This window comes from Serpula lacrymans (assembly GCF_000218685.1).
Source record: "Serpula lacrymans var. lacrymans S7.9 unplaced genomic scaffold SERLAscaffold_3, whole genome shotgun sequence".
NCBI classification, from domain to species: domain Eukaryota; kingdom Fungi; phylum Basidiomycota; class Agaricomycetes; order Boletales; family Serpulaceae; genus Serpula; species Serpula lacrymans.
The window spans coordinates 2,306,253-2,321,632 of record NW_006763292.1 but is presented as its reverse complement, the minus strand read 5'-3'; the positions used below and the strand labels follow the sequence as shown (position 1 = coordinate 2,321,632).

The 15,380-nt window shown below is 43.0% G+C and overlaps 5 protein-coding genes across 5 annotated transcripts; 3 read left to right on the top strand and 2 right to left on the bottom strand.

Moving 5' to 3' along the window:
* Positions 1-11: 11 nt before the first annotated feature.
* Positions 12-1,122, bottom strand: SERLADRAFT_459263 (uncharacterized protein; the record flags this gene model as incomplete). The annotated part of the gene is made up of 2 exons (XM_007314760.1): positions 12-601; positions 661-1,122. Coding segments are annotated over 2 exons (1,002 nt in total), but the record flags the coding sequence as incomplete, so codon positions are not given.
* Positions 1,123-1,925: 803 nt separating this feature from the next.
* Positions 1,926-3,039, top strand: SERLADRAFT_413456 (uncharacterized protein; the record flags this gene model as incomplete). The annotated part of the gene is made up of 6 exons (XM_007314759.1): positions 1,926-2,137; positions 2,252-2,305; positions 2,439-2,537; positions 2,606-2,615; positions 2,819-2,844; positions 2,982-3,039. The coding sequence occupies 6 exons, from the start codon at positions 2,073-2,075 to the stop codon at positions 3,037-3,039; spliced, it is 312 nt and encodes a 103-aa protein (XP_007314821.1).
* SERLADRAFT_459258 (uncharacterized protein) lies at positions 2,992-4,307 on the top strand (the record flags this gene model as incomplete). The annotated part of the gene is made up of 7 exons (XM_007314758.1): positions 2,992-3,096; positions 3,152-3,467; positions 3,523-3,550; positions 3,621-3,678; positions 3,737-3,761; positions 3,818-3,938; positions 4,018-4,307. The coding sequence occupies 6 exons, from the start codon at positions 3,265-3,267 to the stop codon at positions 4,090-4,092; spliced, it is 510 nt and encodes a 169-aa protein (XP_007314820.1).
* Positions 4,308-4,732: 425 nt separating this feature from the next.
* On the top strand, positions 4,733-5,178 carry SERLADRAFT_459257 (uncharacterized protein; the record flags this gene model as incomplete). The annotated part of the gene is made up of 2 exons (XM_007314757.1): positions 4,733-5,043; positions 5,075-5,178. 2 exons carry the CDS (start codon positions 4,896-4,898, stop codon positions 5,176-5,178), a joined length of 252 nt encoding a protein of 83 aa, XP_007314819.1.
* A 1,415-nt stretch (positions 5,179-6,593) lies between these two features.
* Positions 6,594-7,111, bottom strand: SERLADRAFT_380540 (uncharacterized protein; the record flags this gene model as incomplete). Its single annotated transcript, XM_007314756.1, has 1 exon — positions 6,594-7,111. A coding segment is annotated over one exon (157 nt), but the record flags the coding sequence as incomplete, so codon positions are not given.
* Between the last annotated feature and the right edge of the window lie 8,269 nt (positions 7,112-15,380).

Sequence of the window (15,380 nt, the reverse complement as noted above, 5' to 3'; positions counted from 1 at the left end):
CAGGCAATATCTCCTCTCCATCTCGTCTCGATTCCCAAACACGCTTCACCCACCGCTCCAGTCGCGCAGCCTCACGCTCTGTATCGCGAACCACTTCACGGCGAGATTCCCTGACGCGCTTACGTTCCTCACCCGTCAAAAACTCAGTGGAAACAGCATCGAGCTTTGCAAGGAGTTTCTGCAGCTTGTCGTCATAAACGCGAAATGGCACGTTTGTCGGGGTGTAGGCAAGCTTTGGAGCCATGGCGATCTCTTCCCTGCAGTTGTCTGCTATGCTCTCGTTAAAGGTGGAAGGGACATCGACAGAGATTGTCCGTCCGTCAACCAGAAAGTCAAGATTGCGAGGGTATGAAAAGTCGGATATAAGTGAATCGAGCTCACGGCGGAGGTGAGAGATGGCGTGAAGAGCACGCTGAGTCCGATAAAACGACTGAATAGTCCGCGCAGCGGCTTCTCGCGCCTCGCTAGTGGAATCACTCATACTGTGAGGTAATTCGGGAGTTGTAGAGTGGGTAGGTGAGGCGGAACGCGTTGTAACATTGATAGGAATTCTTGTGGAGGAGGGTGGGGTACGAGACTTTGATCGAGAATTTCGATGAAGCTAATGGAACAGCAGTTAGCACTCCCGATTTAAATTCAACCGTGTTGATGTCAACTTACTGAGTCATTTGTGCCGCGTGAATTGTTGAAGAATCGCTGCAGAACTTCTTCTTCAGCTCTCTGTCTTCGCTTCTCCTCTTCAGCTGCATGCAGAGCGTGCAAACGTTCGAGCTCGCGCTGTTTCAGTGCCTGGAGATAGGCTTGTTCGCGCACGTCGATACCGCGTCGATATGCTGGAACGAAGACATCCGCATTGTCATAGTCCTCTTCATATGGGTCGTAAGGCGATGCAAAGTAGCGGCTCTGACGAGCAAGCCTCTCGCGCTCCCTGCGTTCTTCTTCGGCTAGAGCTCGTGCGTACGCATACCTTGAAGGCACACGAGGAGCGTAGTCATAAGACTGGTAAGGATATCCATACGTGCGCGGGCTGGCAAAGAAGGGGCTGGAGATGGGATTTGGCTGATAAGCGAACATGTTGGAGTATGATAGGCTTAGCTGGGGGTTTCAAGTTGAAATGAAGATGAGGAAAAGCGCTGTCACCCTCCATTTTATATGTTTTGTTGCTTGTCATCGTTCTAGTCAGTGTGCGATGGTTGTCGAAGATGGCAGACACGCGGAGAAAATTCTAGTGTCGTCACGTGGAATTACTTTCTCTGTTCACGTGACCACGCTGCAAGCGGACTTCAATCACTCGAGGCATGTTTCGTTTTGATCCATCACATTGCTGTGGCATAATGCAGTGGACCGGATCTATAGCTTGACTCAGCGCCAGGGGGACAAGATAGAGCCCGAGTGAGTTCTTGACCTGGAGGCTATCCGTGTCGTCTGCACAAACTCTACATGGTCCTGGTCAACTGTAGATGGCACAAAGTTCATTGCAATTGGTACGATGTACTGCAACCGCCATATGCACTTAGATTCCATCCAATATTTCCATAGACGAGCCGATACAAACCGCGTCGAGGGCTTTCAACTAAGAAGACTTTAAGGATAACTTTTGCATCGGCATTCAGACTTAAAACGGTGTATATTTGAACTCTTGTACTTACACTCTGTCTGAGTCAATCCAGATCTTTCTTCATATCACAATTAGGGGGTGAAATCGCTGCGCACACTCGTCCTGATTCCTGGGTATATGCAGCACCGGCGACAGTAAGTCTTTCAAGGATATCTGAAAATCTCTCCGCCATTGACTATTCTTCGTAATACGTATAAATCATTTCCACCACTCGTGAATAACACTCATTAACAGGATGGCCAACATCTGGAAGTGCTAGATGTTTATCAATCGCTCAGCGCTTATCTGTCCAAAGGCCATCTTTGTTATTGATGCCAACTGCACATATGCAATAGTCCATCTTTCCGGGCCTTCGATGCATCATGATATCTTTAAATGAACTAGGCTGGGTCCTTATATAACTTGCCACCGTTGAGGGGCTAGTTCTCTGCTCTCACGACCTCCCTCACCCGCTATGAACGTTACTCTTGCTGAAGAGCTTATGCGCGGACCTTTGATGGGAGTCTTCATTAGCATGTTGTGAGTAATAGTAATCAATGTCAGGCCTTTGTTTTTGTCTACATATGGAACTGACCTGGAGTAATTTGGGGCGACTACATGGATTCCAGATTGTATGGTATCACATGCATTCAGGTGTTCCTGTATTTCCAGCATCATGCGAAAGATCACTGGAGTATTCAGACTATGGTACGAGCACCATTATTATACTCGAAGACATTCACATTAGCCTGTCACTGAGTTTTTGGATAGATAACAGTCGTATGGTTCTGGCCTCTTCTTTCTTGAAGCTTTTAGGACGCCACTCACTATGCGGTTACAGGATATTGGAAACGCTCCATGCAGCGTTATCGATGAGCGTTATGGACCATTACCTTGTTAGAGGCTTCTCAGATTTAAAAGCACTCGTTCGTGTTGATTGGTACGTCGCAGAAAGCATTCGTTAGCTGTGATGTTGTGCCAATATCGTTTTTCTTTCTTAACTATCAGGGAGATCACAGTAAGTTATTACAATATATGTATCATCTGTTCCCTAGCTCATACTTGTGACTATAGGCCTTGCTCGCTACAGAGGTGAATTCTCAGCGGCCAGAGCCACAATTGTTTATACTGACTATATGCTAGTTTATAATCGCATTCATTGTCAACCTGTGAGAGCTCTCTTCCTACGCTTGCTGACAAACTGAACTTATTGTATACAAGTTATTATGCTTGGCGAATCAAAACACGTACGTGATACCCCAAGGTGTTAACGAGCAATGCTAATACAATTCCTACTGGATAATCAGTCAGTTCCAATATATGGATTGCCTTTTTTCTAGTGACATTTTCTCTCCTCTCTCTTGATGTATATATCTCATTCCAGAAATTTTCAGGTCTCGATTATAGCTGCGCGTTTTGGTGCTTTACAATTTGATGTCTAGGACTACATAACACTAATTATATGCTACAGCCATAGGAATAGTTATCTGCGTATACTGGTAACCAAGTTTATCAAGTTTGTGAAAGATAGTATCTGACAGTCCACGATTTTAGTGTTCAATATCAGCAGTTTTGGCTCCTGGTAGAGGCGAAATCAAATGCAAGATACCCCGCTATGATATATGCTATAGTCTCACCTTTGTTCGCAGTCCTTTCTCATCGCTGGTATGGTAATGATTGCCGTAGGTGATCTTTTGATAGCAGGAACAATGGCATATTATTTACACAGGGCACGGTCGAGTGTAACACGGTGGTTGCTCACGTCCTCCTGCTACAAACATCATTTACTAACGTATGATTTTAGCTCAAAGACGGACAGCCTTATTACTAAACTACTGATCTATACTGTAGGCACTGGTGCGTTGACTTCGTGAGTACCAGCATGTGCAATGTAAAGAGTATCCTGTCTAACCATTCTGTTCTAGAATGGTAGGATTTGCAGCCCTGATAATGGTTCGTGAATTATAAAATTACCATCAATGAAAGCTCAAATACAAAGTATTAATGCATTGCAAACCATCAGTATCTAGAAGAACGGAATACCCTCTACTTCCTCGGAGTAATCCTGGTGCAAGTGAAAGGTATTTTTTAGTCATCAATGTTGGATCAAAAACGAAAATTTACCACAAAACATTGTAGTTTATACTAATTCAGTCTTGACCTCGTAAGTGTCAAGCAAAGTGTAACAGTTTCGCATGCTAATCAGGGATATGACTCTAGACTAAATGTCCGAAAATACAACGCTCGGTTACTTTCCTATAAACCTAGCGACACGTTTACGCTTACAGCCGTGGGTCATAGTCAATCGCAGCGCTCGGAGGAATATGGTAGACGGGGCGAGGTATGTGGCTTCCCATCATGTTCTGGGGCGGTGTCCACTCAGAATGACTTGTTGATGACAGGTCATTGTGATCACGCAGGAACCATCTGTCCCAAGAGGCTATATACTGCCTATGCATCACCCTTTCAATCCGATATCACCCTCATTGCGATAATTCCAGAACGTTGTGCACGCGGCATCATCGCTAGACGTTAGACCCCCCGGTTTTGGTTAGAAGTGATGGTAAGATGACATTTCATGACTAGCAACGCTCGATCTAGACTATTTTTAATCTATTTACAGTACAGTAGACTATATATTATCATTGTATAGACTGTATATGTATGGGGGCCTGGAGGACCCGATATGAAATTACGAGTAACTCTTCCGCCACATACGGGTGTGTATATGAAATGATAGGAATGAGAATCCTTGGTGTACTCACTAGACAAGAATGCTTGGAGGCGAAGAGAAGGCTAACCATTTCAGATCTAGTTACTGGTCCACGTAGCGCTCTTACTTACAGAACTAGCTATAGACTAGCTATAGAGCACATTTGTCACGATGAAGTTGTGGTGGTGTATCAGTAAAATTTAGCAGAACGAAAGTGACTTCATCGCATATATAGTGCTATGCACTCAATACCGCAGCATCACTACGAATGAGTTATTTTTTATGGACCTTCTTGGAAGACTTACAGTTGTACCTTAGCATGAGAATCCATTGCCTATGCCTAACCCCTGATTGCTGTGGTTTCGCAACAGTGGTCATGAGAGACGAGGTAGACACTTGGCGATAGCATGGTTCACACCCAGTTTAACAAATATAAAATACAATTGAAATTATATATCTGAGAAACGGACATGTCTAAGAAACGGAAAACTAGTCAGCACAAAAATAACGGATCCATGTTCAGCCGCACAACATTGTAAAACTCCACTTCGGCAAGTCCACATCAGCCCGTCTTCTCTGCAGGAAATGCATCCAAGTGAAATGTACCGCCTCCCTGCTCTATATCCTGCTTCGCGTCCAGCAGCAACCTCTTCTCTTGTACCTGTGCCTGTGTCACGTTATCGACTCCTGACGCGACGAGCCCAAGGGCTGCTTTGTTCCTTACAGCATTCCTGTAAAACAGTGCTGCGGTGATGATGTTGCAGATGGCGCAGAATATGATGGTGGCGGCTCCGATGAGAGGGTTTTGCCAGGTAGCGTCCTTGCGGTTGATGTATGTGATAGAGAGCTGGACGCTGAGGCTGGTTGATCACATGACACAAAACAAACTTCAGCGTCAAGACAGTCAATGGAAGGCCGGCATAACTAACCAAAAATTACAGAAGGATAGTATGACTTGATAATGGCTAAATGTCAGGCCCAGTAGAAAGTGTCGAAATGGCCTGAGGGAGTGGGAGACTTACTAAACCTGCGAATGCAAGCTGCACCTCAGTGACTGCGATAGTAAGCGATAACAGTATTGGATGCTACTTACCAGATGGCGATACGTGGGATTCTGGTCATGGTGGTTCACTGTAAAGTGTATGTCTTGATAGGCACTTCTTTGGTGGGCAAAAGGCACTGCCAGTCGCATGTGCTCTCAGTTGAACCAGTGCAGGAAAGGAAAGCGTTATCTATAGCGAGCGGACCGGCAATGCCGGGCACAGCGGCCGCTGACATTTAACTTGGAAGTTTGTCTGCCTGCATGCATGCCATCAGGAAATCGGTGAAGTTTTGACAAACTGTTCTAATGGCTTACTTTACATTATAAGGGACAACATGTCAAACCAATCTATCATTGTAATAACATGTTTGATGACTCTATATAAGTGATGGCTGAGTTTATGAAATCTCAAAGGTCTATCATCATTGCTGTTATTGTAATTACTGCTGAGAACATGACCAGGTATAGCTTCAATATCTTTCCACTTCCACTGTGGGGATAGACTTATAATAGCTAGACTTGCAGTGTGATTTAAGTGATTTTTCTGTAAAAATATACCAATTATATCTAACAAAAATATGAAGCAAAATTTTAAAATATAATCCCTAATATCATTTGCCTGTCCTCACAGCTTTGAGTCTGGAATTGTCACATGTGACATAATTCCTTGTGTGACTATTTTCCTGAAATCTGATTGAATCCTGCCAGCTAAGTTGTTCCGAATCTTATTTAAATGTTTGTTGCCATTACACCATCATCATGATGCCCAGTGAAAAGTTACAAATGTAAATATCTAGAAATACCTTGAAATATATAGAAATTGATAAGAATATCTGTAAAAATCATCAAAGATCAGAAACATTTGAGTAAGCCAAATCTCCAAGGAGTCATTATACTGTAGCGAGTAGCACCTCCGACTATAAGTAGTAGGGGGTTTAGTATAGGAATACCTCAGTCGTTTCTATAGCCTCTCGGGCAGCGGCTGAGGTATGTTACATTACATTTATTAGAGATCACCTTAAACTAACATCTATTGTAGTTTCACTTAGGTAAATAATAAAGTCGTTTCTATAGCCTCTCAGGCAGCGGCTGAGTTTCACTTAGTTTTATTAGGTTATCAGCCCTGGTGTGTCAGGCAACAAATACGAAGCTATATAACAAAGCACAATGCCTGGTCAAGTCCTTGCTGGAAGGCGGTGAATCAGGGTATGAGGATGAAGAGTATCGGTATAAGTGCAAATCCAAACTAATATTGAACTAAAGAACAGTACATCGAGTATGTATCTCTTTATATAGTGAATGGCGATGGTCAGACCGAGAAAGGGAAGAACTTGAGAAAGTGGTCTGACCAGTCAGCTAACCAATAGAAATAAAAGGAGAAAGTGGTCTGATCTATCGTATTTACTAATCGTATGAGAAAACGTATTGGTAAGGGATGTGTGATTGGCTGTATCAGTAAGCCCATGAGAAGGTGCTGACTCACAACTTTCTTCGCTTATCAATATTACTCCGAAGTATTCCCAGACATAGCACTGGATTGTGGCTATGTCATCTGGATATCTTCTCGAGGGTCGACAACAAGTCTACCTCGTCGTAGGTATGATAAGATGTGAGTGTGAATAGAGAATAAGAAGAAAAAGGATAAAAGTAATAAGACACCTGCTGTAATCTCTAGTCCAAGGGCAAGAGGAGTGACGGGGATTGAGTCTGCTAACCACGACATGACGGGAATGCGATAAGAAAAATCGATTCCTCACATGGTGCACAAAAGCTACACAGGAAATAATTCTTATTTGAAACGGCAACCTTGGAACCATGACCACAGTACGCGATACATCCGCATGTCCAGTTCTCACTGGACCCAACAATTTTCAGATATGGAAACTCCGGATCATCTCAAAGCTACGTCGGGAAAAAGTTCTCCGGGTTGTTACTGGAGAGGAGCTTAAGCCCTCACCAGGAAAACCTACCTCCTCGGAGGATCCTGAGATCACCTGGATACTTAAGGATGAGAAGGCACATGGAATCATCCAGGACCACATCTCTGATGCCCTCCTAATGAGGACTGGAGACCTCACCAGCTCCAAGGAGTTATTTGATAAAATTGTCTCATCCCATCAAACGTCCAACATTGCCTCGGCCTTTTATTCATTCCAGCAACTCACCAAATTGTCCTGGGATGGGACATCACCTATCCAGGACCACATTGCAAAAATCCGGACAATAGATTCACACCTCTCCGGAATGAAACTAGGAGTTGATACCAAACTCATGGCTTTTGCTCTTCTCCAATCTCTCCCATGCACTCCTGAATGGCAAATATTTCAGTCATCAGTAATCAACACGATTGAAGAAAATAAACTTATCTTTGATGCAGTTGAGATCTGGATCACTGCAGAAGTTGCACAACAGTCAGGGAAGGCCCCTGGAGGTTCCGAATCAGCACTCAAATCCGAGGAGAAATGGTGTGACTTCCACAAAGCCAAATCACGCAACACCTCGGAGTGTCGAACACTTTAGTCAGCTGAACAAGGATAAAGGAAAAGAGAAGGAAAAGGCAAATATGGCAGAGCAATCATCTGGATCTGACTCCGAGGAGGAACAGAGTCATATTGCATTGGAACATGTACATATTTCCAAGCCCCTTGCTAAACGCATTCAAGCTTACCTTGTGTCGGAACCCAATAAGACCAAAACAACAATTATTATTGACTCCGGAGAAACATCCCACATGGTCCCTCACCGCTCCTGGTTTGAGCCAGGAACATACCATGTTCTGCATCCTCTGAGGACAATCAGTTTTGGGGATGAATCCTCTGTAAATGCCATTGGCATTGGAACAGTAATCCTACAAGCAACTGTTGGCAAAAAGGACTACAATATTGCACTGTCAAATGTCTTACTTGTGCCAAACTTCACGTTAGCACTCGTCTCTATCCACAAATTGTCCAAAATGGGGTTATCAACACTTTTTCCAGCAGGGTCAAATGCTTGTGAAGTTCGGAAAAAGGAGGAACTTATCCTCACTGCGTTACACAAGCAAGGACTTTATCACATCCAAGCAAAACCCGAAATCAACCCGGAGTCAGCTTTTGCAGCAGTAGATGTAAATTTATTGCACAGGAGAATGGGACACATTGGAATGGACCGCTTGCAATAAATGGTTACAAAAAGACAGCTCCAGGACATAGACACCCTTACTGGAACCCCGAAGTTCTGTGAACCTTGTGCTTTAGGAAAGATGAAGAAATTACCTTTCATGTCCACTGGAGGAAACTGAGCCAAGCGCCCCATACAAATTGTGCACACAGATGTTGGAGGACCAATCAAACCAACTTCCAGGGAGGGTTTCCGGTACTGGATTATCATTGTAGATGATTTCTCCAAATTTCCATGGATATATTTCCTGAAACATAAGAGTAAAGCACTGGAACGATACAAGCAATGGAAAGAAGATGTCCAAACATTCTTCCGGACTCATTTGGGAGAAGAAAACTTCACTCCACTATACACAGAATTCCTCCGGAGCGATGGGGGAGGAGAATATACTGGCAATGCATTCAAAAATCAACTCCGAGGAGATGGTGTCATCCAAGAAACTACAGCTGCAGATACTCCGGAACAAAATGGCATTGCAGAACACATGAATCAGACATTGGCTACATTAGCAACCACTATGCTCCATGATTCCAAGCTCCCAAAGTCATTTTGGGTAGATGCTATGCAAACAGCTGCATATATCACAGCACGCAGCCCAGCATCAGGACTCCATGGAAAGACCCCATATGAAATACTGTTTAAAAGGAGAGTTGATCCAACTTTGTTTCGCCCTTTCGGATGCCAAGCATATGCCTTGATTCCGAAAGACAAAAGGCAAGGGAAGTTTTACTCCAAGGGGCACAAAGCCATAATGATTGGCTACACACATGGAAAGCAAGCCTATAAACTCCTAGACACTGAAAAACGAACTGTGTTTTCCAGTCGGCATGTCATATTCAATGAATCCAAAAAGGTACAAAAGGATGACACTGCTCCCTGGAACACAGAAACTAGCACAGATCAGTGGGAGGGACTCATTCCAGAGAATGCTCACTATCCAGACCAAAATACACTGGAGGAGGATGATCCTGACCCTCAGATCCGAGATCCAAATAAATTGCAAATGGAACCATATCAGCATGACGATGTTCCGAGAGCAGTGGGGCAATACCTCCGTGAAGATGTTCTGAGAGCAGTGAGAGCACCTGATCAGCTAAGACACCCTCCACAACAGTCTCTACAACCAAGACCTGAACACTGGCCATCTTCAGAACGGAAAGCCAAATTAGAGTCACAGTCAGTGGGAGGACAGCCCCTCAACATACAGCCAGCTGATGTGGAAAAAGTCCGGATACAGCTAAACAGCCTGTCCATTGGATCAGCTTCTGGAAGGCATCCAACGCCTCCGAGGAGTGATTCAACACCTTCAGGAGTGAGTGGGGCAACACACACACAAATGTGTCTACTCCCTGGAGTACCTGCACAAGTTCCTAAAAGAGCAGTTATGCCTGCTGAAGTCCTAGGAGTACGCAAAAGCAGTCGCCAGACCCGTCCTGCAGACAAAAACCGAGATTATCAAAGGACTCTAGATGAGGAACAGTCTCGAAAAGAGCAGCATGACAACTCCATGGAGAAACCTAACACTTCTAAGGTTCATGAAAAAACATCTGATACAGAGGAGACATTCTTTTCTGGAATAGCAAGTACCGGTCCATCTAACACAGACCTTCCAAGGACACTAAAGGAAGCCTTATCATGTCCAGATGGAGAATTATGGAAGTCTGCCTTGGAGGAGGAACTCCTAAGTCTCAATACTAATGCAGTATATGACACTGTTCCACTTCCAAAGGGAGTAAAACCCATCACATCAAAACCTGTGTTCCAGATCAAGTTTGATCAAAACGGAAACATTGAGAGATACAAACTCCGGATTGTTGCACGAGGTTTTACTCAAAGGGAGGGGATTGATTACTAGGAGGTTTTTGCTCCGGTTGCAAACTTAGAGTCAATCCGAATTATTCTAGCCCTGGCAGCAAAGTATGACCTAGAACTTGATCAAATGGACGTATCCACAGCTTATCTCAATGGAGAACTTGAAGAAGAACTGTACATGCTTCCTCCAGGGGGTGTTCCTATCCAACCTGGATACTGCTGGAGATTGAAAAAATCCATCTACGCGTTAAAACAAGCTGGTCGTACATGGAACAAAACTTTTGATCGCAAGCTCCAGGAGCTCGGTTTCACAAGACTAAATGCAGAAACATGTCTCTATGTATTCCGGGACAACAAACAAATATGCTTTGTTGTTGTCTATGTAGATGACCTCCTCCTAGGAGCTTCATCCCGAAAATTCATGGATATCACAAAAGCCAAACTTGAATCCATATTCAAAATGTGGGACCTTGGAGAAGCAAAATACATCCTCGGAATAGAAATCCAATGTGATCGTTCAAACAAAACAATATCCCTATTGCAACGCCAATACATTGACACAGTCCTGGAGCATACTGGAATGAAGAACTGCAAACCAGTATGGACACCAATAGCCCATGGATCAAAACTCCTTGCAAATGCTCCAGGGGAAAATATTGTGCAACACGAGATGCATATTGAAGGGTGTCAAGTGTCATACCTCTCAATTGTAGGCTCCCTCATGTATGCTATGCTCGGAACCCGCCCAGACATTGCCTACGTTGTTGGAATACTAAGCAGGCATAGCTCAGCTCCAAGGAGCCATCACTGGGAAGCTGCAAAATGTGTCCTCCGATATCTGAAAGCAACCAGGGATATGGAACTACAATATGATGGCACAGATGTCTCCATGGACATGGATTTCTATGGATATTCAGATGCAGATTGGTCTGGAGACCCAGACACGTCTCGATCAACATCAGGGTTTGTTTTTATCACTATCCGAGGAGCAATCTCCTGGACAAGCAAAAGACAAAGCATGGTTGCTTTATCCTCCACGGAGTCAGAGTACATTGGATTGAGCAATACTGGACAACACCTTGCATGGCTTCAGACATTTTTTGAAGAAATTGGACATGCTCAAAATGGACCTACAACATTGCACTGTGACAATCAAGCAGCTATCATTCTTACACGAGATCCACAGTTCTGTGCTCGCACAAAACACATTCAACGGAAATATCATTTTATCCGAGATGACTTAGTATCAAAGGGAGAGGCAGTAATCAGATAGGTTCCTACAGGAGATATGGTTGCAGACATTCTCACTAAACCCCTCACTCATGAAAAACACTGGAAATTCTCTAAAGCTATGGGACTACGGTTGCACTCGAGTGGGAGTGACAAAACCAGATACACCTGGTCTCTGCCAAAGCAGCCATTGTTCTCCATGGAGCATAGCCACCACTCCATGGAGTAACCATTGTTCTCCTAGGAGCACAATTGTACTCCTAGGAGTCATTATACTGTAGCGAGTAGCACCTCCGACTATAAGTAGTAGGGGGTTTAGTATAGGAATACCTCAGTCGTTTCTATAGCCTCTCGGGCAGCAGCTGAGGTATGTTACATTACATTTATTAGAGATCATCTCAAACTAACATCTATTGTAGTTTCACTTAGGTAAATAATAAAGTCGTTTCTATAGCCTCTCGGGCAGCGACTGAGTTTCACTTAGTTTTATTAACCTGGAATAAAATCAGAACAATATTAGGCTAGAGAGAGAACAAACAAACCTGTTTTCTGTACACCGCCAATTTGTTCCAATACTGCATGAATTGTCACTGGTGCTATTAAGCTGGATTGTTTGCACACCATTTGATAGCACAGAAATTTCTGTAAAAATTGATTAGAAATAATTGCTGGGGGGATCAAAAGTTGATATTGGTATGAAAGCCTTTAAATGTGTTGGCACTATTCATTTGCTAGGTGGTTTCAGTGGTGGGTGAATAATTGGTACCAGTGGTGTATGTGAGGACACCTCACCGCAGCTGCTTGTGGTTTGGCAATTGGGAACTATTAAAGCTGGGATGAGGGATTCAATGTGAAGATTTGAGGTGATTGTAGAGAACAGGGTGATGGTAGAACCATTGGTGGTATATATGACAGTATACTGGTATGATAACACATATAGCTAATGATTACTATATTAATCCACACTTACTGTGACTGATTTTTGCTGTCTATTTTGCTGAATTCATCTTACTGATACTCCAAATATCTGTTTGAGTCTGTGAAAATATGCAAGTAAGCAAGAAAGCAACAATAAATATATTATGTGCAACACTAATCTTGATTATGGATCTTATGCAACATTCCTTACATGCCAATGAGTCACTTAATCACTGATTTCCGTGATATGTTGTCATTTGTCTATATATTTACATGTTTACTTCTATTTCAAGCTTTTGCCATATTTCTAGATTGCAACTTTTCACTGGGCACCATGATGATGGTGTAATGGCAACAAACATTTAGATAAGATTCGGAGCAACTCAGCTGGCAGGATTCAATCAAATTTCAGGAAAATAGTCACACAAGGAATTATGTCACACGTGACAATTCCAGACTCAAAGCTGTGAGGACAGGCAAGTGATATTAGGGATTATATTTTAAAATTTTGCTTCATATTTTTGTTAGATATAATTGATATATTTTTACAAAAAAATCACTGTAAAATTACACTGCAAGTCTAGCTATTATAAGTTAATCCCCACAATGTTTGCATAGGTCATCTTTGTATTGTATGGGGAAGTTTATAAGTCTTTGCAAGTAAGTATTTCTGGCAACTTTTTAACAGCCTCTTGTGATTTGAAAAATACAATATGATTTATCTAATGTTTGTCTACCCTTGTAATCTACAAGAGAGTTTATGCCTAAGAGAACTGATGCCTATAATAAGGTTAATTGTAGTTTTGAGTCAGAAATATTTTATTGTTGAGTGAATATCAGGCTGGTCTCGGTGGAGCCAATATGTAGTCGCACAATCTGTGTGTCACGAAAGATTTACACTTTCAATAGCAATCTTAGTATACACATTTGATGAGAAACCATAGCACAACTGATGTAATTATCAAATATAAATCATACAAGCAGACTTGGACATGCAAATCAATCAGATACAGTACGGGAACCCTCTCCATTCTGAGACCTCTTCAAAGCCTCCCATCTTTCTTTAATCTTTGTCAATGCACTGTTCTTGGATGGTAAACGTTCAGGAGTTGCATAAATTGGGAACACTTGTCTAAGGAACAGTTTGAGTAACTCATGTTGCAATACACAATTTTCGGACCTTGAATTTTCATTCTCCTCTTTAACCTTTTTCTGTAGTTTTCACACACTGTGACATGTGGCACTTTCCCCTTTGTTCAAACTCCTCTTTCTTGCGCTACACTGCCTTTTCCTTATTTTTAGATACAACTCTCTCACGCAGTAGAGCTGGTCACATGGGCTGTGCCCCTTGACATCATCAGCCACTGCCTCCATCAACTGTATAGTACACATGTACAAACAACACTGTAGTAGTATATATACCCTAATAGATCAAGGAGACTCCTCAGTGAGTCCTCCTGTTGTATCCTCACAACCAACTTGTTGAAGCCTAAAGGATAACCACTCCCTCATCATCCTCTCTATAGCTTGTCTGAGTTGTGCGCCAGAGTAACAAACTCTTGGTTGTTACAACTCAAGCAAAACTCATAAGATAAATATATTAGTATGCACCTGTTCCACCGCACCAATAATTGATTGACCTCTTCCTTCTCTTTAGGATCTTCAAACAAGGTAAGAATGCTATTGTAGAACCATTCAGAATTGGTGACTAGATTGGTGCGGGAGAAAACTTGCGTTGAAGTTAGAGCAAAGTTACAACATAAGCAATCAAAGCCTTGCTGACTGAACGCATGCCGTGTATACACGTGTTCCCGGTGTAGAGTTGACTTAGATGCCAGCACAGTAATCCCTTTATTTCCCAACATATCAATCCAGTTCTACAACAAACCATGCATCAATACGCAACAGTCTGCAGAGTCCATGTTTGCGCATACATAGAGTCCGCATTTGCGGACATATAGGGTCCGCACTTTTCGGACTTCGGACCCGTCGGACGAGGAGCTAACTCAACACTCCATGCACGTGCAAGACTCCACATGCCAGAGCATTATGACTGTCCATGGATCAACTACCCCTTTCCTTTTATGGAATATAGGAGTTGTCCCTCATGGTATGGAACTGTCTGGACATCGGACTAGCAGGATATAACCCGCTTTTTCTTACATTTTCATATGGACACTTTCTAATGTTTATCCTTCATTTCTCCCATTGGTTCTCATATGTTTTACGCTATTTCTGCTATTTCCTTTTTGGTACTGCTATAAAACTGTACTTCCAAAAGGAAAGAAATCCCTCTTTTTGATCCCCCATATACTCAGAATTCGTCTGAATAAGTCGCCATAGTCGCTTCAGAATTGTTGTAGACGTCCCACAGCCATATTTACCAAGATTTCCAACAAAGTGCCGAGCTTGTTGTGACGCTCTGCTCGTATAGACCCCAAAACGCGGACTCTCAGGAGTCATTCCAGTGTTGTATTCTCCACTCTATATTCATCCTCAGCTCATATTATCACCCCCACATTCGTATTATTGCCTTTCCAGCAAGATCACAACTTGCTGTGACGTATCCGCTCCGTTTAGACTTAAAAGTGCAGACTCTGAAAACTGACCTGCGGACTTATTTGCGAACCTGCGGACCCACTCTATTGTAGTCTTCAGCACTTTCTTCTGAATCCCTTGGTTGATCCCTGCGGGTTGAACAACGCATAGGTGTTTGGACGTAAAGACTATACTCAGTTCTCTCCCAGACGCCTTTAGCAACTTACACTGGAGCGCATAGCTTTCAGTTCTTGATCCACAGAACTTGGTGACGTGAAAATGTGTTTAAAAGCCTGTGTAATTTTGTTATAATTAGTATAGGTCATAGTAGATTATATGCATCGGTTCACATTGACAAGAAGACCGCTTCT